The 12,172-nt window shown below is 33.8% G+C and overlaps 1 protein-coding gene across 3 annotated transcripts in view; it reads left to right on the top strand.

The window, feature by feature from the left end:
- Nucleotides 1-11,604, top strand: part of LOC134691110 (uncharacterized) — a 28,808-nt gene extending 17,204 nt beyond the window's left edge. For all 3 annotated transcript variants that reach the window (XM_063551359.1, XM_063551361.1, XM_063551360.1), the window contains exons 2-5: nt 2,432-2,498; nt 4,916-5,062; nt 8,617-8,868; nt 9,630-11,604. In XM_063551359.1, coding sequence (XP_063407429.1) covers nt 2,432-2,498; nt 4,916-5,062; nt 8,617-8,868; nt 9,630-11,563 — 2,400 coding nt within the window. In that variant the 3' untranslated portion in view covers nt 11,564-11,604. The remainder of the gene's footprint in view (nt 1-2,431; nt 2,499-4,915; nt 5,063-8,616; nt 8,869-9,629) is intronic.
- The last annotated feature ends 568 nt before the right edge of the window (nt 11,605-12,172 follow it).

The following is a 12,172-nucleotide window of genomic DNA, read 5'->3' as shown; positions in this document are numbered from 1 at the left end:
CGTTTACTTTGTACATGAATAAATTTAACTTTTAAAATTTTGATGTCAAAATTATGAGTTTAATTTTAATTCAAAGTTGATCATTGAGATGATAGAATTTTAAATGGAAGGCCAAGTAAATTATTTCAAACTCTTTAAACGATGTTGGTTTGTCTTTTCCCTATTTTGGCAATGGCGTTGTCACTTTATTTTCGATCTATGAGTAAGAATGTCTCTCTGGCATCTGTCGTCCTCCTTTCTTATTTAAAAAAATAAAAAGATGGTTATATTCTCAAACGCCACAGTTACCCACTACTGAGAAACCAAAGAGTAAGAACGTTTGTTAAGCTATTATAAGGCACCACAAGGTCTTCAACAATAAGCAAGATCCACACCATGTAAGAGATATATATTATTTTGATATATTTCACATTTTGTCAATGCGGGGCCTTTTATAATATCTTACACAATATGAGTTTTGCTCATTGTTGAAGACCTTGTGGTCAACCTAAAATTGCTTGCGTCCTCGCTATTCGGTCTCTTGTTGATAGCTGTGGTTTTTGAGAATATAACCATCTTCTATTTCTATAAAAGAGGGAAAAAAAAGATAATAGAGGGACATTCAAACTTATTGATCTAAAATAAACTGACAATGACATGGTTAAAAAATGAAAAGGACAAACAGACAAACACTAGTACACATGACACAACATAGAAAACTTAAGACTAAGCAACACGAACCCCACCAAAAACTGGGGTTGATCTCAAGTGCTCCGGAAGGGTACGCTGAGATCCTACTCCACATAGGGCTGTTACATCTTTGTAGTGTACCAAGTTAGGGAAATTGTTGAATGCTCTCATTAATCACGGCATCTTATGATAACTTATTAGGTTATATTTGCGAATGAAGTATTTGCCAATGTATGATATCCCTTTTTTGTTGATATGTGCCCGAGAAGGAGGCATGCAAAACATATATTTATTAATCAAGCATGTTTAAGTTATGGGAATTATTGAACGCTCTCATAATCACGTCAAATTATGGACGACTTGTTAATTCATATTGGCCACTGACGTAATTGACAAATTATTTAGTTTACTTGTTTTACTGAGGTGTGCCCGCGGTGGAGGCATACACAGCATATGTTTATTGACCAAGTATGTTCAAACTGGTTTTTTTTCTTTGAACTAAATGAGTTTTTTGTCTGAAAGAATGTCTTTTTCGTCGTCAGCTTCTAAAATGAAAAGAAAACAAACCTTACGATGTAAGAGATTGTTACTGTTCTTATCCCCCTGCCCGTTTGAAGCATCTTGGCCGGAAAAAAACTACTGTATTATAACGTAATGGGTGCGGTGCGTTCGATATCAATCCAAATTGACTAGGATTGAGGTTACTTGTCAAAGGTATCCAGGCTCTCTCGGTACTCCGGTTACCTCCGTTCATATGAAACTGACCGCCAAAATCAAACCAATGGGCTGAAAGTGGCATTAAACAACAATAATCCAACAGTTAATCAGTTATACCTTATTTTAATGTCAACTTAAAATACCAAAGATAAGAGTTTGCTTTGACGTTCTGAGTATAACCTGAATGCCACGTTCTTTTTGGAAAAGCCCATTTTTTACTCCGGGGTATACTCTTCGCGCTAACCGTCTGAGCTTAAAACTTGTTCGCTTCAAGGGAAGCAATTCCGTCACATTCACAATGTCATATTTATTTGTTTGGCCTTAATAACGTATTATAACTGGATGAACATATATCAGGAATTCAATTGAAAAGTTTATCTTTATCATAAATTTGACAATATACATCCTATATATCGATCAATGCAAAAATGACAGGCCCTTAAAATGGACAATTTAAAAACTGAGGAATTAAAATGATTCAAACAGTATTCATTCACAAGTAGGGCTCTCCCTGACGTGTGAAATTTAAACTGATTTTTATGAATACACTATAAAGGAGGGGAAACATTTGTATACCTAATTATATACAAATGATTTTTACAGCTTTTAAATAGAAAAATGTTTGCGGAAGGTTGACGTAGTCACTTGACGAAAGTAGTTTACTCAACTTTTAAATTGAAAGTGACAATGACACTGCTTAATTGTCATAATTATACAAAGAAAAGTGAAATGTACATTGATTATGCATTTTGACGAGACATTCAGCTGCTGGAAATGCACACAAACACGTGAAATTTAACTTTAAAATACTGTGTTAAGCAGAAGATGGATTTTTGTCAAGTGTGTGTTATGTCAATATAAAAGTTAATGAAATTGATCAACACCGTTAACAATTGGTATATCCTTCAGCGTTTTGGATTTAAACAGAGGATATAGGCAGTGTCCTTAAACGAAGATTCTTAACCGGTTTGGGAGTCTCTAATGAAGTCCATGCTAGTGTTCAAACTGACGTGATTTTAGAATGTCTTTTCGTTATTTCTTGCAGGAGAAAGTTAAAGATGACGCTCCAAAATTATCTGCTAAGGAGGCCTTTAGAGCATTTGTGTATGACAGTAAGTATCCTTTATATATTGATAGTTTGTATTCTCGTCTTGTAATATTGGCAACTGAACATCAATCCATTAATGCAGTCAATCAGTTAGAATTTCAATCAAGTAACAAGAAAGTCATATAATTATTACATCAGTCAACTTATTAATCTGTAAATCATTTAATCAGTCATTTATTATTCAACCAAAGACTTAGAAAGTCAGAAATTATTCAATAAAGGAATAAGAAATTCAGAAAATTATTAAGTCAACTAGTCATTCAGCTTATCATTCAATCAAGTAATTAGAATAGTAGTAAATTATTCAATTATTTAATTAGGCAATTAAAAGTCCGCTAATTAGTCAATTAAGCAATTAGAAAGTCCGCTAACTATTCAATTACGCAATTTACAAAGATGTTAAATATGTTATCCAGCTGTAAGAAAGCCAGTTATTTACTCAATTCTTCAATTTTTTTAACTAGACAGTAAGTTATGCATGCACTCAATTTAATTATTCAATTACGAAATTAATACGTCATTGAATTAATTATGATATTCTTTAATCAGTTAGATACTCCCTCAGTGAAGTAGTAACTCAATCAATCAATCAATCAATCAATCAATACATTTACATTGACTGTTTCAATCATTCTATTGCAAACAATATCTGGTTTTGAGATATTCTTTTAATAACTGCTCTAAATAAAAGTAACTTTCGGTTGAACGTCCTTCTCATTAGAGTTTAATTGTACCATTTGCTTGCTACACAGCTTTCATAATGTACCAAAATGGGGAATGCCTTTTCACAAAAGAAAATATTAATGATTATTTCTGTTGTTAAGCGCATAGTGTAACTCTATCGTGTGTGGTTTGTCGTTGAGAAGTATATAGTTATACATTCAAACACTTCAACAAAGACTAGAAATCATTTATTATGAGCAAGCCTCGATTTTACGTCTTTTTGATATTAAAATGTTAATAAATGGATTTAATAACTGACATACTGATCTTTTCAATTTTTACATAGATGAAAAGGAATTTTTGATAAAAGGTTAAAATATATCAATAATTCGATAAAGCTAATCATTACGGGGGTTACAAGTTATAGTATAATTCTTTTGAACGAAATAAACTAAGCTTATGTAAAAAATGAGAAACAGCACAGTCTAACTGTGTCAAGTCAGTTCAATGATCTGTTCCTGTCTGTTCAACTTTTTTGGTTCGAGCGTCACTGATGAGTCTTTTGTGATGATAGAAAAACAAAATATATGGGTATTCATCCATGACGCAAAATCAGCTAATGGACAGCAAACATTATACAAAAAGCAATGGAACTGCGCGTTTATTGTTGTTTTTCATCTTAAAGTCACAATGAGTTTATTTCCAACAAATGCATTAATTTTAAAATGAAAGGTGTAATATGATTGCCAATGAGACATCAATCATAACTAACCAACTGGGCCAATAACGTAGATTTAAGCAACTGTAGGTCACCAAACATAATTCAACAATGAGCAAAACCCACACCGGTCTGATTGTCAGCTATATAAGTCACTCACATGCCAGCATGTGAACTTTTTCAAAAGAAAAAACACAACGGCAATTTTTTTATCAAAACAACAAACGAAAACAGATATAACAGACATCAACCAACGAAAATTGACGAATTACAGGCTCGTGCTTTGGGCAGGCACATACAGAATGTAAGGTGGTTAAACATGTTTGTGAGAGCTCAATGATCCCCTGACACGGAACACTGGTTTAACAGCACAACATAAAAACAATCGTTGAAAATCTGTTGAAAACGGTTTGACCAAAGAAATTAAAGGCCGATCTAAGCGACTTCTAGCTTGCACATAAGAGAAATTCGGTCTTGATAAAAAAAAAAGACAGCAGTTTCCCTCGTTATATCTGATGGTAACTTTTAATGCTGTTTGTATCAGATGACCAATAAATAAATCATTAGATCATTTCACATAACAAAAATCACGTTTGTGCAAGGTCATGAAATAATTTATTACAATAATTTTGCAATGGAATAGCTTCCATCAAAATAAGGGCAATCAATTATTGCTATTGTAATTAGGCAATGCTAGTTAATTTTTAGATTCTCATTGTCCCCTCCCCCGTCCTGAGTTTTGTCGTTATATTCTTTATAGGGTTGTTGTTATATTTCGTAAATTCCAGAATAAAAAGTGAAAATCAACACAAAATAAACAACACAAAGCAATAAAATTAAATTATCAATCCCCCATTTCCACTTTTTCTGTTGTGTACCTTTTAGAAGTCCCCCCTTTTCAGTCTAATCTGACATACGCGACTAATAATTTTAAGACAAAAAATGATTATAAATTTCATATTGCATGCATCTAATGTCAAATATGCATTTTGCTTTTTACATGGTTTTCCCATAATGCATTACTTTGTTTTGTCTTGCAGCACTGAAGAACGTGTTCAGCCTTACAGCACGTGATGATGGCGACATAAACGTGAATATAGATAACGTCACTCCACTGATGAAGGCTCTGGAACTGGACACCAAAGATGAGGCCTACATAGACATGGTGCACGAAGCCTGCATAGAGAGTGAGTAATATTTAAAATAAAACACGCCCATTAAACTTATATTGAATATACATGGTTCCCACGTGATCTCTTTTTAACCAATGATATTTCTAGAAATTCAAAGGAGGCAAGTGTTAACTCTGGGCAGAAGATGTAGTCTTCTTGAAGATCGATATATTATTTTGAAGATGCATACCCTTCAACCAATCTATATTGTGGAAAATATAGACTAAATTTAGTTAAATTATAGACTAAATTGAGTTAAATTAAGTCTTAAAAACACACATCCTGTATTTTATGCTTTCATAGTTCGCATTTTTTTTTCTTGTTATTAACTTTTTTGCGGTTTTCTTCTCAATTAGACCACAGTATAATGACAAACGCGTACAATGGCTGAATATAACTTATATTTACATTATCTAATTTTGTTTATTTTTCAGTGATCTTTAATATACCACTTCCTGAAATTTAAATAATTTTATTGAAAAAGTTTATTTAAACCTAAACGTAATATAAAATAAATTTGATTTGTCAAAATAAAGCATGTCATTGTAAGCCTTGTACTGAAAACTGAGCAGTAAAAGTTGTTAAAACTACCATGGTCCACAAATTTACTACGCTTTTCATAAGATGACCTTAATATCCTAATGTCAAAATGTTTCTATTTTTTGTGTATATGGTGATACTTGTACTTCCGCTAAAAGTGCACAACAAGCTTCCCGACTTGCAAATGATGTTTAAACCAAACACCGCGTTAAAATAGTGCCAAAGTCTTAAAGAACTCTAGTACTACTAATGTAACAACATTTACTGTATAACTTCTGTGTATACTATTTTATCTTTATTTTTCAATTTATAGATATCAATTACAACATAAATGTTAAGCGAAACGGAATCATTTCATTGTTTTCATAGTCCAGATCGAATAAGCGTGAAATACTTGTCACTGGACGTTACGTTATCCTCTTTATCAATAAATTGTTCTCTGCATGTGTGCCTATTCTCTATTGAACATGTTTGCATAAGAAATTGGCATGAACAGAGATCGTATGTTCTTTTCCCTAACATGATGTTTCACAAGACAGCCACAGAGGAGTGTCCTGGGCACGGGACAGGCACATACATATGCGAGGGTATCACAAGCCCAGTAGTCAGCACTTTTTGTTTTGACATGAATTGTCATTGATTTGGTTATATTTATAAATACTGTTTACAAAATGTTTTTGAATTTTTTAAAATACTAAGGCTTTACTACCTCAGGCCTAGATTACCTTGGCTGTATTTGGCAAAACTTTTAGGAATTTTGGTCCTCAATGCTCTTCAACTTCGTACTTTTGTTGGCCCTTTTAACATTTTTGGATTCGAGCGTCACATTTTTAAAGATCTATTAACCCCTCACCCTTTGATATTGTCTGTTGATAATTTGATGTTTGCATCAAATAAAGGTAATTTTGGTTGCATGATTGTTTTTTTTATATATGTGTTTTAAATGTTTGCCAGTTGTTGATAAACATGACTTTGGTTCCTGCTCATTATTTTATTGTAGTTGACCTGTATTGTTTGGTAACAGTTTTCCCTCACTCATATTTGAAGTAATAGTATTTCAAATGCATAATATCTTTTTGAAGTTTACTCTGTGGATAAAAAAGAAACAGTGACTGCGCATTTAAATAGTTTATATAAATTAAAAAATAAATAATATGCGAATAAAAATTAAAGAGATGCTTTGATCTAAATCAAATGAAGTTCTCATTCGCGTAAAGACTAAGTACACACATACTGGTTGTTAATGTAAACAAATAGACTTTAAATCACAAAGTGTTTAGAAGTCTTTTTCGTGGGCGATGATATATGTATAAATATTTAAGAAGTTATGTAATAGAAGATTTACCCGGCATCTACAAGGAAACGCTGTTTAAATTGAAATTTATTTAATTTTCATCTCCTTTTCGCCATTTTCTGTTATATTTGTACAATAAGCATACTGATATCATAAGATAAATTGTTTCAAGGAAGGAAACAGAGTCACAATAAATGAAACTTTATTTTTTGTATGTACTAGTCTATTTATTTGATACATACTCGACGCGTAAAAAGTAATTTGTGTAGTTCTTGTCGATCTCAAATACCCCTTCCCATCCCGTTTTTTGCTACGTCCGAACAAAGGTCTGGTCAAGTATATTTTATAATATTGACCAGTGGTTATCAGGCAAAGCATAAATCTAAGTGCAATCCAATTTATTATAAAACTCGCGTTTAAGTACATCTGATCTCTCAGGCCTTTTTACTGACCGATACATTTAATATTTGAAATTTCAACTGGACAGACAATATCCCCCATTGAAGGATTAAGTCTCATTTACTCTATTGAATTTAGGATTTAATAAATGACCACTATATTAAATGTTTGGTACAAATAATCTACAATCTGGCATGTAGAGGTCAACAGGTGACACTTTATAAAATTAAGAATTCAAATGGGGAATGTGTAAAAGAGACAACAACTCGACCAATAAGAAAAAAAGAGACTACCACCTACAATGGGTTTTCAAAAAGGCGGGAAAATCTGGCATCCATAAGCAGGCTTCAGCTAGCCCCATAATGTAATGTCTCTAGGACCCTTCTTGTATTAGTAATTTTTCTCTCATGAATCTAATTATAAAAGCTCTTACAAATGAATTAATATTTTCCGACAATCTTCATATATCCTATATAGGATCTGTCAGTGTGTCACCGATTGCTATTTAAGACGATTGTTTTGACTATCGTGTCCGTAGATTTTTGTCCACGATTCAGATAGCCATTGCAATATAAGTGAGCTACCATTTTCACTCAATTCGGTGCTGCCTTTTTATTAGTTTATCCTGACATAAATCGTCGTTCTGCTTTTAATCAAAACTCTTGCCCTGCCTTTTTCTTCGAAATGTCACCCCTAAAAAGAAAGGGAAAGCGGACATAATGGATTTTGCACTCTTGTGCAGAATATATTGAGTAAGAGGGACGAAAGATACCAGAGGACACAAAATCGATTATGTACGCTATCACTTTAATTTTAAGGCTGACATTTCAATCAGTTAAACTCATACATCGAAAATAAACTGACAACGCCATGGCTAAAAATGAAAAAAAAAAACACCAAACAAGCAATAGTACACTTATCATGATGACACAACATAGAAAACTGAAGAATGAGCAACAGTAACGACACCAAATACTAGGAGGGTAAGCAGATCCTGTGTTATATTTTGAATCTGCTGTATAGAATTTAAGATAACTTCTTTGTTGGTTTTTCATCTCATCTTTTTGCAAGTTCGAGTTGCTATATTTTGTTCTCTCCATTTATAGATTGCATATCTAATAACGAAATAAAGGTTTACCTGCCAAATCAGAGGTAAAATGTCCGTCCTAAATAGTTATGGTAACCCCTTCCTTTTTAAATACAATCTACTGGCTAATGTAGCTTCTCCCGATTAAATTTCAAACTATTTGTTTTACGAGTCTACAGTTGATCTAGAAAAGTGAGTGTTTAATTAAGATTTTACCATAAAATTCACGAAAAAATGCTATTCTTACAGGTTTTGGAAACATCAACATAAATGAGTTTGATGAAACTATAATGGAACAAAGGAGGCGTACCACAGGGGAGGAGTTTGACGATGACTTTAGGTCCGCCTTCAGATTGATTGACATAGATGGTGATGGTGTCATATCGGTCCAGGATTTGTACCAACTAATGATGGGTATTGGTGAAATGTTAACAGACGACGAACTTTCGGAACTCCTCAAAGGGGCCGATGCTGACGGAGATGGAGAAGTTAGTTATAAAGGTAATGAATCAGATGTTTTTTTTTCCTCCTTAAAAAAAAGAAGAAGAGTTGCTTACAGTAATGCCCCTTACATATAATAGAATGTTCGGATAAAACGCTAGGTGGTGGATTGAACTAATCGAAGTATGCTCATCTGACAATGACAATTAAGTACAGATCCCAAGTCAACACTATCCTTACAAGGTTTTCAGTGGTCTTGATTTTTTGAAATACTAAGGCGTTTCTACCTCAGACATAACTTACCTTAGCTGTATTTGGCAAAACTTTTAGGAATTTTGGTCCTCAATGCTCTTCAACTTCGTACTTTATTTGGCCTTTTTAACTTTTTGGATTCGAGCGTCACTGATGAGTCTTTTGTAGACGAAACGCTCGTCTTGCGTATATACAAAATTTAGTCCTGGTATCTATGATGAGTTTATTTACTTTAAAACGAAAAACGTATACTCATCTTATGAACCTTCCTCAATGGTCCTCAGTATTCTTCAACTTTGAACTTGCTTGGCTTTATAACTATTTTGATTTGAGCGTTACTAATGAGTCTTATATAGAAGTCATCTGTTTAACATTTAGTATACATATACATCTCTAGTACTCTTTCACCACTTCATCACTTCCTTCTGGTATTGAGTTACTTTGTAATTTGAATAAATTCTGCAATCTTTGATGTAATCAAACACTCGGGAGAAAAGGTCATTTTACACTCTGATTAAACGAACATGTTCTTTTTTTAAACCAGACTAATGGAAGTTTTATAATTTCAGATTTTCGTTTTTTCTTGACCGGTGAAGTACTCGAAGAGGACATTGAACCAGAAAACGAAGATGTTGAAGATGAAACTGAAAACGTCGAACCAGAACCGGAAGTTGAAGCCGACAATACAGCTGATGAAGTGAAACCTGAAGAAGAGGAAAAGCCCGAGGAATTAACAAAAGAGGAAGAGGAGACGCGTGCGCAGAAAGAAGTGACGAAGCGTAAAAGTTTGTTATGGGCATTTGCTTCTCAGAAATACGAAAAACCAGTGGAAACTAAAATACCAGATTTAATAAAGGAAATAAAAAAAGAAGAGAAACACGATATAATTGAAGAGGAAGACAAGAAGGACGTTGATAATGACAACGAAATTGAATCAGAACCAAAACCCGTGACATCAGTCACTGTCAATTATTTAGAATCAGTGAAAGAAACGGACATCGTCGAACACGTGGGAATAAATCAGAACCAGCGTAATGCCGCTTTACGAAGACAGTCATTTTCAGCTATGACAAGTGTGGATTCGGGATTCGATGGGACGGATGCTGAAGACATACAGTCACATGTAAATGACCAATCAGAAAGCGTTACCGACGACGGATTTTGTTCCCGAGCTACATCGGCAAGATCCAGATTAACACACGATAAAAGCCGAATATCGTCTGCTAAAAGCCATTATTCTAGCAGGCCGTCCACAGCTAAAAGTATTGCTGAAGAAAGTTTTCAGGATAGTGAACAAAGTAATGAACTTTTCCCAAACGGAAGTGATCAATTAGGACGCAGATCTTCTCGGAGCACTATTGTAGATGTCGAAAACGAGTCCGACGAAGAAAGTGCAATTGCAGACGACTGTGAGTTTGATACTCCTTTGACGGAAAGGCAACTAGTGTTTTTAAAGCAAAGGGAAGAACAACAAATATATTGTGAATTGGGGATTGAAAGAAAGGTAGAAAATATTGAACCACGTGACTTAAGTAGTGATGAAGATTCTTTAGATTTGGAATCAGTTAGTCAGTATGACCCAAATGAAATTACTCCGCGAGTGAATTTATCTCTTTTAAAAACAAAACACAAAAAGGCAGTCCCAATTCTAGAACGAAGCAGATCTGCTACACGTTTGAGAACATTTAAGAAAATTCAAAAGGCCATTTTAGTCAGACAAAACACAGATCCTAGAATGAATGTTGAACACATAAGAGCAGCTAACGAGAGATTTGTGCGAGAACAAAAGACAAAACAACAAAAAACAAACACGAATGGACTTTATTGTACGCATATAAGTCTTGATTTGAACGTTGAAAAAGAAGAAAGTCAGAAATCTCCTAAACCAAAAATGAACCCAAGATATAATAGTAAAAACGCTGTGCCATTAAACACGAAAGTTTCATCACAACAGACCTCTTTACGAATGTTGTTGAAAAGACCACAGACTGCTATGACGTATAGAGAAGCCGAAAAATTAAACATTGTGTATGGGAAAAACTATGACTTAAATTCACCGAGAAGTAACTTCGGCGGGGAAATGAAAATTGTCGATTTAGCAAAATGTGTAACTATAGATACAGGTAGTATTGAACGACCGGGATTAGCACATCACCATCATGGTTATAAAAGCGTTTTACCGTTAGGACGCGTACTGTCAGGATATAAGAGTAAAATAAACCAAGGAAATGGCATAATTTTAAATTCAATATCGAGAAAGCTTGAGCGAATTGACTATTTTACAAATTTAGGAAATGGAAGGCCAACAACGCCGCCATTTTCTCAGAGCATGTCGACAAAACAAGTATCATCAAATAAACAATTTTCTCGAAGCATATCGACACAACAGGTACCACAGAGACAATCAGTTATAAATTTAGAAATACCGGAAGGTGCGCGTTTGTCATGCAGACGACAAACACAATATACAAGGTTTACATCAAAACCGCTTATACGAACATGATAGCCATTAATTTATCTGAAATAAAATGTTAAGTTTTTTAAGTGAATTGATTAATGCTGCGGAAAACAATTTCTGAAAACGCGGCAGTTTTTGTTGTTACGAAAAAAGAGGTATGGGAGATACTAGAGGGACATTCAAACTCATAAATCGAAAATAAACTGACAACGCCATGGCTAAAAATGAAAAATACAAACAGACAAACAATAGTACACATGACACAATATAGAAAATTAAAGAATAAGCATCACGAAACAGATGCCAATGGAACCGTCTAAACCCAGAAGTCGCAGAAAGTCACACTTTTCTATGGTTAAATGGAAAAATCATGAGTAATGCACAACACAGCTAACAACTAATACATTTACAAAAATAAAGGAACAAGAATTTTACAAAATACCCATACATCAATTTTAATCTGTACTTAATAATAAATATTGTTTTCTGTCCGAGACATGTTCCCAATTTTATATCTCATTCTAGCTAAGAGAATTTAATTTTGCCTTTACTTCTTTAGTTTTTGGTTCGGGCTTATTTTCCTCTAACAGTTTATGTGCTACTCTCCGTTTTCGTTTGAGACCCGAATTCGTTTCGGATTAATCGATGTTTGAG

The sequence above is a fragment of the Mytilus trossulus genome, chromosome 11 (genome assembly GCF_036588685.1).
Source record: "Mytilus trossulus isolate FHL-02 chromosome 11, PNRI_Mtr1.1.1.hap1, whole genome shotgun sequence".
Classification (NCBI taxonomy): Eukaryota; Metazoa; Mollusca; class Bivalvia; order Mytilida; family Mytilidae; genus Mytilus; species Mytilus trossulus.
The sequence above is the reverse complement of the archived record's forward strand: the minus strand, read 5'-3'. Positions and strand labels throughout refer to the sequence as shown.